Source organism: Amblyomma maculatum, chromosome 11, assembly GCF_055883805.1.
Source record: "Amblyomma maculatum isolate TAMU_Amacu chromosome 11, ASM5588380v1, whole genome shotgun sequence".
Lineage (NCBI taxonomy): Eukaryota > Metazoa > Arthropoda > Arachnida > Ixodida > Ixodidae > Amblyomma > Amblyomma maculatum.
Window position 1 is genome coordinate 25485181 of NC_139354.1, and position 17764 is coordinate 25502944.

At 50.0% G+C, this 17764-nt stretch overlaps 1 protein-coding gene across 2 annotated transcripts in view; it reads left to right on the forward strand.

The window, feature by feature from the left end:
- Nucleotides 1–253: 253 nt before the first annotated feature.
- LOC146173190 (uncharacterized) overlaps nucleotides 254–17764 on the forward strand; it is an 89673-nt gene continuing 72162 nt past the window's right edge. The window contains exon 1 of one of the 2 annotated variants that reach the window (XM_084584636.1): nucleotides 254–1420. In XM_084584636.1, coding sequence (XP_084440762.1) covers nucleotides 1105–1420 — 316 coding nt within the window. In that variant the 5' untranslated portion in view covers nucleotides 254–1104. The remainder of the gene's footprint in view (nucleotides 1421–17764) is intronic. The other variant, XM_084584637.1, reaches the window with a different exon arrangement.

Genomic DNA, 17764 nt, shown 5'->3' on the forward strand with positions numbered 1-17764 from the left:
GCCTTATTCCACTTATTCCCACCGTGCTTCTGGCGACATCGTCTATGCCGAGAGCTCCGAGCTGTAGTGTTGTGGGGGTCGAGAAGGGGTGGGGGGAGAGAAAAAAGGCGGGAAGGCCGCGCGCTAGGGCATCTCTAGTTCTCTCCCAGCGCCGGAGTGGAGGCGGCGCCTGGCGTCCACCTGAGCGACCGGTGGCGTCGCCCGGCGTCAGCTCTGTGCCGCGGACGAGCCACTCGAATCGCGCTGCAGAACCCGCTGAGCGCCGGCCCTTTGCGCAGAGGGCGAGGGTGAGACGCCAGAGAAGGCGAGGGTGAAAGCAGGCTTGCTCTGCAGCCTTCAGAGCAAACGCATTCGCTTCGCAGTCGCGTCGCGAGAGCGGCCCGTGTACACGCGTGTTGCCGCCGGCTGTGCCGCTTGTTCGAGTGAGTGGCTGCGTGGTGTATATTTTTTTTTTGTTTTCCCCTCATTGTTTCTCGTGACCGACGGTGTGACAGCGGCGGTGACGAGAGCGCCATTCATCTTGAAAACGTTCGGAACCGTCATGGCTGCTGCCGATGTGATAGTCGCCCGTACGTTCTTCTGCACGTCGTCGTCACCGGTGACGCGGTGACTAGACGCACGACTTCGTGCCAGAGAAGGACGTCCAGGTGTGCGGGCCCCGGCGGTCGCGGCTCCGGTGTTGTTTGGAACACCCAGGACTCAACCGCTTGGCGAACATCGTCTTGTTCGATTGTGTGAGTGCGTTTCGTCACGACCTTGAGTGTAGGTGCAGGCGGATCGGAGTTCGGGTCTGTTTGGCCCACGCAACCTCACCGACGTTGATCGAGGCATCTCCACGTCGTGGCCCTCGGAGGGCGGGACTGTACCAGATGTCCTAAGTAGAGAAGCATCGAAAGAACCGCTGCGTCATCGTCGCCCGGACAGTCCTGGGCTGACGACTTCAGAGAGACACAGACCCACCGCCTCGTCATCAAGTCGGCGCCTCAGAGGCCGACGTTCGTGGCCACGACGCCATCAGCTCAGGATTACCTTGACCGCGGCGATCGCGGCAGCTGCTTCACCACGCTGAACTTCACGGACTTCTCGGCCACCTACCCGACATCCATGTCGGGGGTGGTGGCCGACCCGCTGGACCCGGACAAGTCGGCCTTCATGGAGCTCCAGGGCCAAGCTGCGCCAGCCCCGCACCAGCCGTACCCGCTGCGTGCGCAGGGATACCAGCCTCCCGGCGCCCAGGGACACGACGGCCCGCCGGGTTTCCAGGCGCAGGGCCCGCCCAGGGCTCCGCTGGGTGCCTACCCGTTCGCGCCCATCAACAACGGACCGCTGCACAACTCCTACGGCGCGCACCCGACCCACCCGTACCTCGGCGCGTACCCCGGCGGACCATGTGGACCGTGTCCATCGCCACCTAGGGATGGTAAGTGACCGTTTGTTCTCAGACTGCTTTCGCGGTGTTTGTGTCGACGAGAGGCTGGTTCTCCCATGTTTAAATGAAGTACTTACTGGGCGATATAGTCTGAATCTCTTGTTTGTGTTAAGATGACGTTTCTGGACTGTTGCTTACGGCTACATCTATTTAATAGCACTGTATAGAGGCTCTGCAAGTTCGTTCGTATATAATTTCCAGTTGCATAGCGGGGAGAATTTCGGACAAATGCCGCGAGCACCGGTTCCCTTGGCCCTGCCGGTTATCATGGTGCCGTATATAAGCCTGAAGTTGGCCCATCTGCTTCGGCTCTGGAAGCGCCAGTCATCGCGTATGTCAACGGTGCGCAAGAGTGACGTTCGACCAGCAGTGTATTACAGCGTCTTTACATTCTGCATTTCACGATAACGTGGGACTGTGCAGCTTTTGGGCAAAGTGTTAGGTGTAGAGAGCACCAGCACCGTTCGCGATCACGGTATCACTAATAGCCAGTGCCGCATCGCCGATTTCGATGATCGTCCTAAACCAACAGTTTATCTCAGGAAAGCTTTTGTACGTTTCAAGCATCCTTTTTTTTCTACGTTTGTTTTTCTCCTTGCCTGTACTTCTGATCCTCCAAAACTATTAGGCATGCATGGTTCGAACTGCATATATTTAGGGCGCGTGCCGTCGTTTCGTCTAGTCGCATCCCATGAAACGCGAATAGGGCAACTCAAAATTCCAACATTTGCCTATTAGCTTCTGGGCAGAAAAATAGCTCATTTGATCAACCTTTACTGCACAGCCTTCGCGCCTTCCAATGAAAGCTAACCTTCGCTGCTGTTCAGCTTCCCCGTGGCTAAGGCCTGAAATTGATGTTCGTCTTCCACTTAATTGTCATGTTCGCGTTTCATTTCTTTTTGATAGTGCTTATTGTATACTATTTCTAAACATCGACGCGTTGATTTCGTGGTTAAAAACTGTCTCCATAAAAGTTGGCTTCACTACCGCTGTTAGACATGCACAAGTGGTAATAGACATCCGATGGACATATTTGATATACCGTTAATATCGACACCGGTTCTCAATCTTCATTCGAGCTCGCATTAAAGATACCCAGATTCCTCAAATCAGGGTTTGCACGACAAAAACTCGCCCCTATAGGCTTCCTTCCATGCGTCTCACTGGCACTGTGTTTCTTTCGAAAAGGCAAGGAAAGCTTGCAGAAAGGAACGAAAATCGCCGCAATGAAAGCGGCGCGCTAACCTCAACTTCACGCATGCCATGCAAATAGCGCGCTATAGCGTTTGTGCACGGTCGCAGGCGAGTCTTGAGCCATGAATGGCGCTGACCTCCCGACAAGATGATTATATCCACAGAGGGCCCCAATTACGCCTAAATGGCTTGTTTGCTTAGGGGAGGAGGGGGAGGCAAAGAAGGCGCTAGATAATGAGATCATTGATCGAAACGCTTGTTGACTGCAGCCGCAACGAGGCGTGCGTCATTGTGGCTTTCACCGACAGCCGTATACTTATTACGATTCACTTCGTTTTGTTTTTATTACTATTCACTTATCGCATAAGTTACACGCGTGAAGTGGATGCTTATCCTGTCCCAATTTGCTTTTGCGGGCATCAGCCAGGATTATACCCTTTTCTCTGCCTTCATGTGTCTGCATATGCTTAGAAGTCGGCAAGTCCGGTAAAGCATCCATATCTCCGCCGGTCTGTGAAACAATATACACTTTTCTTTCTTTTTTTTTAGCCACAAGCACGCATATGCTTGTGACTTTCATTGGTCGACTTTGAACCAAACCCGCGAAGCCATCGCACCTTCCACCCCTTGGCTTTTGTTATTTACCTTTTCGTCCAGCTGTGATGGTCCCCTTCGGATACGGGCTTCTTGCGTTTGCCCTTCATCATAAAGCGGTCGCGATTGACTCAACAGCCTGCCGCACTATAACTGAGCCGTCGCGGTCCGCTTTGAAAATGACTATTCGATTTCTGCATTTCTTTTTTTTTCTGTTTTTTTTTTTTTTTTTTTTTTTTTTTTTTAGAACAGGCTCAAGGCTGGGAACACATTCATTTCGATCGGTTAAAGTGGTCGAAACAAATAAGAATTCGGTTTATGGCCCAATTTCTTCATATTGCGGTGAACAACAGCTGTAACGGGTGCTCCTATATACATACTGTTGCTGGCGACACGCATCTCGGTTTCTATCGTGCACGCAAGCAGACCGAGGGAAAGGAGGGATATATGCCGTCTGTCGAGCAGCAGCTGCGGTCCCGGCGAATGAACATCAGAGCATTTTGTATACTTAGGTCCAAAACACGAACTGTTGTAACACCTACGCTGCACACGGCAGGAAATGGGTGACGTTCAGTGACGCCAGAAAAGCGTGTCGGAAGCACCTTCGGGCTTTCCGACCCCGATTTGCACGAAACGTGGCCGAAAAATTTCAAGCGTTGCCTGATATTTTCTACATTTCTAGTGTGTGAAACATTCGGATATGTAGCGATAAGGCGCGCAGCGAATAAAAACCGGTGTAAATTACTTGAGTGTAAATAGTGGAACTTATTCCTTCTGTTAGCAGTTATATAGCATGCTTTCATTACATGAATTTACGATTCGGGAATGCTATATGTCACAGATAACAATCCATGCATCCGAAAGCGCTGTGCCAACTCTCGAAAGTGTACTGCGCGATAAAGAAAAGCGAAACTGAGGTGAAGTAGTACCGAACTTCTGATAGCTTTCCGTGATATGCCTGCCTCAGTCATGCGGCTCTTTTTCCCCGCTCAAGAATTTTCACTTGGTCATCGTCCGTCCATTCATTACTAACATTCCCTGCTTTTCAGCGCATCGTTTACAAACCCTTGATAGCTTTTATTTTTTTCTCTATCATCGTCAGCCGCCGTAATATATTGTCGTCACCGCGCAGGTTTCGGTCGGAGATTGACAGGTCTTCATGTATTACACGAGTCAAAATAACTATCTGCAACATGGCGCAATTTAATGACAGTCGAGTTCTATATGGCCGCATGATGTCGCGAGCGCTTCAATTTGTTCATGCTGTAAAGTTCATCATTTCAGACTCGTTACAGAATCACGCAAGTTTGATTCTATGGGATGCGAACGTCTTTTCGTGAACGCTGAAGTATTTCTTCGTGACGGCAGTTTACACAGAAACGCAGTTCCTTGCAGAAAGCCGATTTTGTTTGCCGACGAGCGTCGGTGTTGGTGTGATAAAGTTGACCGACCACAGCAATGCCTTGAATCGGCGAATTTTTATCGCATTCACATGCACTGGTCGAGGCGCGCTTTCTCGCTCCACTGCAGGTCCATATAGGCCTTGAACAGTGCCGTTGGCGAAGCTGCCTGTAACAAGTTATAATGAAGCCGCTCCTTGCCGCCCGTAAACAATCAGCGGTATCATGTTTCTTTGGCACGAGGCAACGGACACTCTCGTATACATAGGCGCAGCTATAGCGCGCGGTCACATGCCGTTCCCGAGAAACTGTTGAGAAACGGCCATGGTGGGCATCCTCCGGCGGATGTGGACATACCTCTCTGCTTGCTGCTGGCTCCGGCGTAGTTTTCATATTGTTCTCTAACTTTTCTCTTCGGCCTTTATTTTTCCTTTTGCCTAAACGGACTCCCTCTCACATTCTCGATCTCATCGACACATAGCTCGGGAACGCCACAGAGCGCCTCACCACCGCCGCTGTAGGAGGTGTAGCGGTGGCGGCCCCGTGGCGAACGCGTTCGTCATTTGCGGCGGCGTCGCCGTCCATAGCAGCAAGCAGCGTCTGTCGGCAAAAGGCGCGACAACGGCTTCTGAGAAACGGCTCCATTAGGGGCGGCACGGGCAGGGCTCGTTAGGGAGTGCTCGGTTTACCTGACGCCGCGGCGGTCGGTCGGTAGGCCTGAGGAGCGGGAGTGTCGGAGCCAGCGCGGGCCGCCACCAGTCCACCTTGAGCCATCAGCGCCGGCCGCTTTGCGTCGTGCCATCGTACATCTATCACGCGCGCGTCCCTGTCGGCCCGCATGTGTGCCTGTGTGTGTTTGTACCTGTGTGTGTGTGTGTGTGTGCGCGCGCATATCGTGTACTCTTCAGCGGCGCAGGTACACACCCGGGTGTTTGTGAGCTGTAACGACTAGATTTTTGACCTGATGCCGTGCTGAGTGTGAAAGGTTCGGTTGTCCATGAGGGCACATAGGAAGGGGTGTGAAGTTTGTAATAGCGCAGAACTATTAAAAGGGAGATAACTGTGCTTATACCAACATTGCGAATCAATTTCAGTGGCTAGTGCATTACACAAGTTGTGTAGGAAACGCACTAACAAATCGTGCCAATTAGGGGATGAAATGAAAGGAATGATTAAAAGAACATTAGTCAGAAACCCATTCGTGTAGTCGCGTGTTGGTGATCATGTGTGTCGATGCCAATACAAATTCGTGGAATACAGGAGCTATAAAAATAATTTCAACGTCTTCCCTGCCTGCATGTGTAACCTGATCTGCAATGAAAGCTGTTGTACGGCAGACCACTTAATTGCTGAACTATATACAGGGCACGCCGCTCAGTCCCTATATAGTGTCTTGTTTAATACTGCCAAAAAACATCATTTTCGCGCTTTCTGTGATTCCAAAGCTGGTTCTTATTTGTGCGCGATCGTCTCATTGTTTCGCGATGGCCTCTCATGTGAAACCCTCATTATATAGTAATACATGGCATAGGAATGGCCACTGTCTCATCAGGCCGTGATCGGCGTGCGTGCAGACCTTGCGTGCAAAACTCCGCAAGGGGCAGCGGCTGCAGGAGTCAACCTTCCAAAGTCACCGGCGTACTCTCGCATATAGCCGTCGTCCTTCCCGCGACTTGGTAGGCACGGTCCACCTTGGGACAGCGGCGCAATGAATGCTTCCCGTCCGGCCCCCTCCATGCCATAGAGCACACGGGCTCTTCGACGATGGATTGCGCCTCGTGGCGTCGTGCGCCATCGATCACGTGCAGCGTGCACGGAAACGAGTGTTAGTGCGTGTTCCACTTCGTGCGACGTGCTTGAGGCCAATCAGGTCGGTCTGGTTTTTGCTGCTCGTTCCATGTAGGCCGAAGCTTCAATGGATGGTTGCAGTGTGCACCTCGGGAGGTTTTGCTCTTTGATGCTGCTCCTGCAGCTGGCAATTCAGTTGACTCTCCTCGGTGGATCGTTGCGTGTACACTTCTCCTTGCCTTAACAGGGAACACTTCGTTACAGCGCGCAATTAAGCTTGAGCCTATAGTAACTAAATTCTAGTAAAACGTCGTCCACCGCGTGTGTGTGTCCACGACTCTACATCATACATAACGTTAAATGCTAACAGCATAGTCTCAAGAAATGATGCACTGTTGAATGAAGGTGTTGTCGTGTATGCACGAGACTTCGGCGATGCGAACCGGAGCCGCAACTTATAAGCTCAGGCACGAGCACAGCTTCTCTGCATGCGCCGTGGACGTCAAGATGGCGGCATATGTAACAGCGGTGAATGATCCGTATATCCTATAATTAAAAGTAATATGTTCAAATTTCTGTTTACAGCTCGGGGCTGATAGATTTGAGGTCCGACGAGAGGGACATCTAAGGCAGGTGGTGATTGCAGTGAGGCCAGATGAGGAGTTAAAATCAAACTGTTTAATAATACTTAAAAAGAGATTCGGTTGATCTGCAGAGGGTCGCCTAGCTGGATGTGGTGCGCCTTCTTGCGCGTCTGTGCTTCGTCTCGTCTCCGAATGCTTTCTCCCCGAGACGTCGAGTCCTCGCATATTCTTCTCCGAAGTTCGAGGGGAGACATAACTCAGGCGGGGTGCGCGGGCCGCGAAGTCTCTGCGCGGTCGTAATGGAGGTGTGAATAGATAACAGACTGACAGAGCGAACGTGCTCTTCGCGGTATCCGCGCGGTCGTAACGGAGGTGTGGATAGATGAACAGACCGACCGAGCGAACGTGCTCTTCGCTGGGTTCCGCGTGGCGTAAGCATGCCCCCTCGGGTCGCCGCGGAGAGTTGGGTCGTCTCGTGCGTGGTCTCAAGTGATGAACTCTGTGCTGACACAGGTAACCACATACTGAGTAATTTTAAAGCCACCAGTGTATTTAGAATACATGACTTTCCTCTGAAATTGTCATACAGCGACGCGAACAAAGAATGAAGCGTTTAGAACGAGGAAGCGTCAAACCGTCCCGTTTCTTTCGACTCACCGAGGTGCGCATGTGCTATGCGGCGAGTTTATCATAGACTGCACGTGAGACGGGTGCCGAGAACTAACTGCATGCTCCTTAAGTTGGCATACTGGCACGTTAAGCATCCTCAACGCCACGCGTGGCACTCAAGAATAACGGCACTTCGCGCCCGACGCGTATACCGCACACACTGCGTGTCAAGTCACGTCGACTGATAACGTTCTCGGAAAGCAACTATGCTGCCGTCACTGAAAGGCCGCTTGTATGCAGAAAATTCACGGCAGCCCCATGGTTCCTTCATGGTGTCCGGTGCTGTCACACCGTAATTGGTGGCGCACATTTGAACGTCGCCGGTGTGCAATTAACGCGCTCGCCTGCCGTTCCTATTCGTCAAGGAGGCACGCACGTGCTCTGGTGCTTAGAGAAAGAGTGCCTTGTGGATCTAGTCGGCGGTGAAGAAGCGGGCGCTGTTGGGAAAGGGGTATAGGTAAAGGGTTGATGGGCAGAGGGCCCAAGTGGGGAAGGTATGCCGACAAGTCGTTTACGGCGTGCGCGTGAATGTGATGCCGTCTTGGCGCTCAGCGGGGGTTTTGACAGGACCTGCTTGTGGGCCCAGCGGGGAGCTGGTTCGCCCAAGGTGTATACTTCGCTGTTGAGGGTCTACAGCTCCTTAATTGGACATCAGTCACGTCTTGTTTATTGTTACCTACACCGAACCGTGTCGAGAAATTGTTGAGAGGGAAGGTGTGGTGGAGGGGGGCATACATTGTGTACAAGCCTTTCTCAGTACATAATGGCCGTACACAAGGGGGGCTTAAACTGGATAATTCAGACATTTAGAATAGCTTATGAACGCTTGCGTGCTCTAAATGCAAACATTTCGCGGAACGTTAGGCTAGTTATTCGGATTCGGATTAGAAGTGCAGGCTTAGACCATGTGGAAAACGAGAACGTCGCATACGCTGCAGCCCCTCCATCACACTCTGTCTTGAAGTGTTTCAATACTGTCAAGCCCAGCATTGTATTTGTAAAAAAATTGAGAAGGAGCCGTTTGTCCGCTCTCCGGAGATCCTTGCACTGTTGCAGAAAGCGACGGTGACCTTCCTAATATTGTGTAGGGATGTCTTTCAATGTAATTAAATATTGGGTGGGCTAGGAGTATAGATACCAGATCAAGTTTGAGTACCCGGGGAGAGAGCGCGCGGACCCCATTGATTGGCCTGGAGTCGTAGCCAAGGCGTATAGCGCAAATATGCGTTAAGGCTCGATTTTTAATTAAGTTTAGAGCATGCGCACTCAGCAGCACGCTATTTTTCTGCGTACGCTGCACCTGCCTGCGTAATCTGAAACTGCGTACATAATATCCATACAGCGCCCGCTAAGCGCGATAGCGCCTGTCCTGAGGGGGAAAAAAAGAAGCCTGGCCAATCGTTATACTAAAAATAAGCAAAATGAAACCTACATGGCCAGTTGGCTTTAATGAAAAGACTTGATGCGTCTCGCAGTGGCTTGATCCCTAACGTTTTCCATGCATAACAGCTGTTATCTCTCTATGGGCGATAACCTTTCTGTAGTTGAGCAGTACATGTGCGGAAGTGCCTAATCATCATTAAGAAGACGTAAGAAAAATATTTCAGTTGTTTATCTTATGTGTTAGTCATGTAGTCTGAAGACAGACTAGATTTTGAGCTGTACTTGTTGGAGTATACCTTTACCACCAGAATAGACGAAACGGCACACCGGGAGGAGGAAGCTTTCCAGGTGTTGCTACCTTCGCGCCCAAGTGGGGAAAAGCGGAGGAAAATGAAAAGCCGAAAACTAACCTAACTCGCTCGCTGTTGCACTTTACAGCCAAGCCATGGGCAAAACCATCATCTCGTCCTCTGAGCGTCCTTGCCCGTGCAGCTGAGAAACCCGGGTGGAGATCAGGGCATGGAGGAAGTTATGTATTAGAGCCAGCTTAAATCGTCGACTCTGCGGGGATTTGAGAACAATGAGCGTTTGTTATTGTCGTGAGAGCTTCTCAGGCGCCTGTCGCTGGGTGGGGAAAAAAAAAAATAGAAAAAACAAAAAGCGACGTTACGTGCTTCGCATACGCGGATATGGAGAACGTGAATTTCCGCGCTGTTGATGTGAAAGGCGGTATGAGCTGAGATGAAGATGCATATCGCCGGACGCGACTGCCGCCCGAGCTCACACGCAAGAGCGGGCAGAATATAACCCTCTGAAGTGCATGTGCGAGCCTTGCGCGTTCTTTAATATGCATATATATATCATAACCCGTGAAATATTTATTTTTTTCTTTGCCGCGTTCAGACTTCATTGTTTTTCGTGTTGACTTGGCCGTGACTTAGAAACTTTTCCTTTTCTTTCTCTTTCGAGAAGCCCATGAGGAAACGAATATGCTACATGAAAAAAAAAAAAGAAAAAAAAAAGAAGAAAAAGAAAATGCACGAGTTTACAGCACCTTCAAAAGTCGCTAATTTTGGAGGCTTCGCTTTAGCGTCAAAGATGCGACTTGTGCTAAGGATTGTAGGATCGGGCGCATGCAGTAAGGGCATGTTAACTTCGCACGCGGTAACCTTTACACTCCTTATACAACAACGTGAACACTTGCGTAATCGGACCGTAGTATAAGGTATGCTTAAGGCCGTAAGAAATAAATGTATGTGGTTCGCGTAATGCACGGATCAAGGGTATGTATGTTGAGGAGAGCATGTTGCCGGGGTAGTTGGTGATCCATTAAGTAAAAATTTAGCGCAAAAATAGAGCACAATGGACATAGAAGAACACACAGCGATAGCGCTCGTCAAACGTCTTATGTTTTATGCTCTGTCCACTGTGTTCTTTCTTTGCACTATATTTTTGTACCTAATGGTGTATGCATGTATTTATGTATAACCTTCAGTCAGCAGTCCAAGATTGCCGAACATAATTTATGTTGTGTGCAAATAAAAATTCTTCTTGAAGCATATAACCCTAACTATAAATTATGTTGCAAATAAAATGTGCAAACATTCGGCAGTTGAAGATGGACCTTTTTCAAGTAACGCTACTGCGCATGCGCGGAGCTTCCTCGGCAGCCATTTTCGACGGCATGCCACGCGAAGAAGGGGGAGGAGCTCGCGGCACCTGCGTTTACATGAAACAACGTCCCTCGCTTCACCGACGCCACGAGCTGCTGCAAAATAATAGTGTGCAGTGCTGGCATCTTCTGTAGGCCTTTGGAATGCACGCGTTGCATTTTCTTGCCTCCCCTAGCTGGTTTCAAGCGAAAAAACAAGAGCCCTGTTTGCATGGACCCGACAGTCCAGTTGAAGGATAAGTCAACTAGTCAACTGAACCAGCATTTGTGGTTCCATGTAAACGGCGGTCAGGTTCTCCAGCGTCCTATTCTGAGGTGGGAAGTGTGTGTGAGGGGGGGGGGGGGCGGGGTATGCGTGTCTTGCGCTCAACTGGTTCTTGGACACGAATTTCTGCGCAATTTCTGGGTAACCGGTCCTGTCAAACATACAGCCTTTGTCAAAAGTTAGGACCCCAGAGGGTTTGTTTTTAAACCATATATTAGGACTTCTTTAACAATTGTGGAAGTCCTTGCTATTGTAGAGGGTAGGAGGAAAAATCTTGCCTTCAGCAAGTTTGGAAGTCTATATTGCATTACCAGCCACATTATATGGCTCAGACGTTGATCCCCTGGGCTCAACCTTTTGACAAAGGGTGTACTTTGCCTGGCTTCCGAGAAGGGGGCATATCACTGAAAAAAGCGTTTTACGTGGAAAACAAAACTCCGTTTTTGCCGGGAAAGGCTCAAGCAAACCACGTTTCTATAAATAAGCCAAGTGGGGAAGGCGCCTGTACCTGCCCTTGATAGATTGTCTCTTTCTATTTGTATGTTGTTATTGTCAAAAATGTATGGAGTTTAACATCGCAAAGAGATGTCCGCCCTATGAGGAACGCTTTTGCGGGAAGTCCATGGTATCTGGGGGTTCGTTTACGCCACCTTAACGTCTCAAAGCGAATCGGGCTTCCACGCACCTGTGGAGAATTTCCACCACCTAGGTTCTTCAGCCTAAATGGCATACCACAGTACACAGGAGGCTTGCTTTTCGCCTCCATCGAAACGGGTCCGCCGTGGCCGGTATTTCTAGGTATTTCACCGGGCATCTCCGGGATCAACTGTAGAGTGCCATTAACACTGAGACACCTTGGTGTCTAATCAGGGAACAATTAACAATAAAGTCGCTTACGTCTCACATCAATATCAATAAGCTTTCTGCTATACTATCTGTGACATTTATCTGCACTTGGAGTCAATCTTGTGTAAATCCGCGATTTCTTTTTGTTGGTCTTCCTAACATGATCTTAGGTATTAGACATTTATCTTCTGGTTTAATAGTTTCATACTTTGTCGCGTGCTGTTCAGGACTCTTGCGCCACTATTTCTTCTCCTGTTGTGGGAAAAGCTCTGTCTGCGCACACACCAACGGCGCTTAGTGCATTTGTCATATAGCCGGATAGGGCGTGTTCTTCAATATTATCTCAAAATTAAGTTCTAGCGGATGATTTTGCGCAGGCGCAGTAACAGTCTTGCTTCTCAATGGACATCTCAACCGCGCCTGGAAATAATGGATGCAGATGCACAGGAGAGAATGATGAATGAGAAGAGGATCCATAGTGGATGACCCGGGAATATTTCTTACCAACCCTTTTACGTTTAACTTTCCAAATCGCACGGCGCATGAGCGACTTTTTGTTCATCGAATCAATTGATATGCGGCCGCTTTCGCCAGGTTCGATCGACCCAGCACAGTAAGTATTTAGGTAAAGTCACCGACGCCCATTTGTGGCGCAGAACATAGCTTCTGAAGTGCAAGCCCGGAGGAGGCGAAGATAAGGCGATCAGATTGCGATAAGCCTTGAGCTTCGATACGTGCACCGCAATGTGGCGGCATTGTGCGGGTGCGTTCTCCTGAGCTCTCTATCCACTCAGCCGCCGTGGTGGGTGAACAATGCGGGAAATGAATTAAAGAAGGGTTTAAGAGGGCAGACATTGACAAATCTTACATTCGCGGCCGATGCGTTTGGGAACTCACGCGTGTGGCTTGTAGAAAAAAATGGCATTCAGCACTTGTTGACTTGTACTAGCTGAATATGCCGAGAGTAATGACAGAGTGCAGAAGAACGTATACTAAGGGGGGGGGGGGGGGGGGGGGGTGTTGAAACGAGATCATTGGTGTACACGACCGCCGTTTGCAAACAATGGGTTTCTTTACGAGGCGTTTGATTTACTTCTTTGCACGTTGCATGGCCCTTCGCAACCTCGCCTTTGTGAAGGCGGGCGTATGGAGGAGGGAGAAGGCCACAGGGGAGAGGAGGTGCACCTCGATTGTTGCGGGCGATTAATTGCGGCTCGATTGGTCGCTCTGTAATTACTAGATTACGGGGCGTTCTTTATTATTAGCGATAGCACCATGGTTACGCTGCCTAGGGCGTCCGCGCCTGCTTTATATATGTTTATAAATACACGTAGTCGTCCCTGCATGGATACAGCCGGCTCGTCAGCTTCGCGCGGTAGAAGCGCTGTATTTGTGATGAAAGCCTTAGCTATATAAACAAAGGTGGTACTTGTATAATTATACCCTTGACCAATTGAATTGCAAAATCATTTTTAAGAGTGTGACATTGTAGATACAGGGAGAAATTGTGGCTAAATGTTTCTTGTTACATGTTGTCGTGGGCAGCACGCCAGTTAGTAAGGCAATCTAATAATAAATTTTACTCTTCAGTATATTTGTTCTGTTTTTAGGCGAAAGCCTTTATAAGGCTCAGGGTGAATATCTCGCGTTTGCGAAATTTGTCATCGAGATTATGCGAGATTCCGGGAGATGTATCAGCGATACGGCGCCATAGCTTCTGACATATACGCGAACACTTTGGTGGAAACGGTCTTATACACTTATACAATGACACGCGTCAGCCTTTCCATTAGTGTATCATGGGTCTCGCAGTCTGACACATCAGCAAGAATTAACGAACCTATATGGGGATTTGAAGGCAGCCTCACGTCAACTGGCGTTGAGCGTATACATATGTATGAATCATTCACCATATAAAAATATGACTATTAATTTGTGAAGCGAGAAATAGCAGGGTGTCGGGGAAGAAATCAGGTGAAACTGCTTGAAAATGAAACCACGCGTATACCGTTCCCTCATTCCATCATCACACTAAAATATATATCCTAATCGACTTCATATGTTATAACATGCATGAACGACATAATTTCATGTTTTTGTTTTACTGCCTCTCTATATACGTGCAAGTAACTCAGTTGATACTCTGTCCATATATTTTTCCCCCTTTTTATCGATACTTTTTACTTAGCGTTGCTCTTGACACGCTGCTTCCCATTGTTTAAAGATTTGCTATACTCATTTAACGATACCTTTCGATAGTTGTGTACTATGAGACCTTTTTCGGTGCAAACATTGCTGAAGCCACCTTTGCTGCGTACATTAAATATTAAACGCGAATTAAATGAAGCGGACACGTAAAAGAGAACGCTCTTTACCCGTTTAATATGGGGGCGTCGGCAGGCGTCGTTAGGTTTGTAACGCACGCCATCTAGCAAATCGGGGACGCGCGCCGCATCATCAAACGTGTGCAGCAGGGTTAATGGCGTGTTTATCGCGGATTGCAAATAAAGAAAGCGCACAAAGAAGCGCGGAACTTATTTTCTGCCGAAGAGCCACAGATTCGAAAGCGCTCGCTCTGTTCTTGTATTGCAGTTTTATCCGGACACTTAAAGCGCGACACATGCATTATCGCCCTTTTTTTTTCATGTTTCCGCGCCCTTGAACACGAATCCTAGCGCTTAGTCTCTCGTGTGTCGGCCATCTTGTTTCTCTCTTTCTTTGCTATCTTTCTTTGAACGGCTATATACTGGCTCGCCTCGGCTCGTTGCGTATTCCGGTCGAGTCGCGGTGCTCTCGCCACGGCCGATTGAGCCGTCGTCCGCGCGGGGATATCTCGCCTTCGACAGGCGCGTGTTCTCACCACACGTTATCGCTTCGGATTGAGATAAGGCGACGGCTGTGCCATGGTGGCTCCCGTTGACGCCGGAGGTGTGTCGCGTGCCTTCCGCGCATGCGCCGTTCGAGATGCGTGCTAGCGCTTTTCCACTGACTTGCTGACTGTACCTATTTAGCAAGTGCTTAAAATACTGCGTCGTGACCTATGCGAAAAGGGGAAAACACCGAAAGTATAAGCGTCTAGCGTTCGGCTCACTATATTCATTTACGCTCGCTAGTCTCATCGAAAAGAACGAGACAGTTGCGACGACATGAATATGAATGTAGGTTTCTTACTCTGTGTGCGTGTTTGCTATGCGGGGGTTAGTGTCGTGAAGCCGCACGCGGGATAGGAAGCCAGCCGTATATATAGTTGAAGGCTCTATATATAAGTGTGGATCACCTGTGATTCTTTAACGTGCGTTGAAGACGTTGCACAACAACAGGTGGTAGGGCGTGTTTGCATTTTGTCTCCATAGCAAAATGGCCGCCGCTATAGCACCGAATTCGTACACCTGGTCACGAGCTCCCAATCAGTGAGACGGATTGGAGATATGCTTTGAATCTTTGAGTCCCGACCGTGCTCCATTCAGTTCAGTCTGCCTTTCTTTCAAGCAGACTTCCGCGTATGTCTGCACTGTGAGAATCAGATATCTGAATACTCTGCTAATAAGTACTAACCGAATTTTAATTGACGGCTTTCTCCGTAGGCAGCGTACGACCCAGCTTTCTCTGTATAAGGTCCGCGAAGCCGTGCAGTCAGGCGAGAAGCTTACCAAAAGCCAAGTCGCCGCGTGCTTGCGGTCTGGCTAGTCGCAGCCGTATGCGCCGGTTTCTGAGTAACGGTGTGCATTGTGCTCCGCATGTCCCAAAGCGAGACTCCACACGTCCGCCATTTCCGTGCAAATCTCGCACTTTCGCGTTCGCCGCCACGAGACGATTAGCGACGCTTGGTAAGCGCCCGCTGCATCATAACCGTGCCCAGAACGTCCGCCGGGGCCATCCTCCTCTTTCCGTCCTCCTCTGTCTGTCTGTTCACATAATACTCCGCCTCACTTTCTACTTCGTGCTCGGGTCGTCCGACCGTCCAAGAGGCGACCCTGACTTTGTGGAAAACGGCGTTGTATAACGCAGAGCTCGCTTCCTTTGTGTCTCTTTCCCTCTTTCGTCTTTTTATGGCGGTGCCTCTTCCGAAGCCAGTGGGTCTCTGTGTCTCCGTGCTCCTATTCTGCCTGGTTTCCCAGTCGTGATGGCCGGCTGCATTCCTGCACTGGAGGATGGGCAAGGTTGGGGTGGGGGAGGCGTTCACGGTCCGAGTGGCCCGCTTTTCCCCGCTGCCGCTGTTGCATGAAGTTGTTGCTTCGGGCTTTCTCTCACCCTCGTTCTGCTCAGGTCTGGCGTCACTGTCGCCATGACAACATGGCAGTGTAAAGGGGGAGGGAAAGGGGGTTCCCCAGTGTCTCTCTGTGCGTGCATCCCCTGTCTGCAATATGCGTTCGCCGAAGCGATGCCATTGTTCTTTGACGGCGCAAAGCCTTACGTCAGAAGGTTCGCGACACCACGTGTTGAGAGAAGACAGACTATAGCTCGCATGTTGCCTGATAACGTGCTCGCCGGTGCATACGGAAGACGCGCCACATTCTCATTTGCATATATGCTTGCGGTAATTTCCCAACAGGCCATGCACGTGAATTCTTACGAATTGCTCCGAAGCTGCCACGAAACGTGCAACCTCGCAATCCTCGCGGACGCGACTCGAACTTTCGGAAACATGCTCTCGCTTCGTTATCAATCCTCTTGGTACTATCAGTGGAGAACAATTCACACGTGAGCCCGTAATTGAACGCCAACTTTCCTCTATTCGAAAGTTCCTTCTTTTCTCGATAACGCAGCCACCGGTATAGGAAAGCACGCGTACATGCATGTTGGATCAATATAAATGCGTTTGAACTGCCCTCATGAATGAAGAGCAGCGCAGGTGTAGTTTCTGTATCTGTGCTTCTTGTTCACTCCTATCGTCGATCCATCTGCGGATGTAGAAAGCCCCCTCCGCAGACCAGGCCTGTTTGTTCTGAAGCCTTGCCCGGCGAAGGACTCGAAGCCAAGGACTCACACTCTGCTAGTCGTATACGAGGCTATGGCAGTGGCTATGGCAGTGGCTATGGCTGTGCGTGTATACGATCTCACCGTCTTCCACGACGCACCCCACACAAGGTGCCTTCAGATATACGATCGCAAACACGCGCGCACAGAGAAAGAGCTTGCCTGCAAGGTGGGCTTGGCAGTGCCTTGCGGAGACCCGCGCCTGGATCCTCCTGTTTACCATTAGCGGCCGCGGGGAGGGCAGGGTCGGTCGGCGGTGCTGGCTTTCGCGCCGCGTGATGCTGCTGACCCGGCGGCGGATCCACGCACCCACGATATTGCCCGCGTCGTCTCCGAGGGGCGAGAGGGATGAGGGTTTGCGGGGCAGACGTCGGAAACCATTAGGATCGTCCCAATACCTGCAGGCGTCTCCCGTTTGGCGATTGTTTATTTCTTTGGTTTCATTCTTAGATCCTCCCCGTTGCGTCTCATGCCATGATCCTTCTCATCCTTGTGTGTGTGTAGCGAGCGCCTGGTCAGCTTGACTGTGTCCAAGGCTACGGCGCCGTCCGGGTATGCTCAGTGGAAACGGTTCTACGAAAACAGGCTTCATCGTGAGTTCCGAGAGGACATGCCTGTTGCACTGAAGATAGGATGTCCCTTCAGGCTTTTGTCTGCGGTTGCACGGTTGTTGCCAGACTGGCGGCTGTTTTGGGTTCACATGGTGTGCCGGGCATGTGCCTAGCGTTCATATCTTTTCTTTTACTTGCGCCTGTCTGATGCCTAGCTCTTTAACGTGGCTATGATTTGGAGGCGAAAGAGGAGATTTGGCTTTCGGCTTCACTCTAATTTGCTAGAGCGCGCTTATATATTCTGTGGTATTTGATGGTTTTGCACATGTACATATGGTCGTAACATAGCCACGTTGTGTAACCACAGTTCGTCTGACACGTTAAAACATAGGGGAAGGCGCCGAGAAAGATC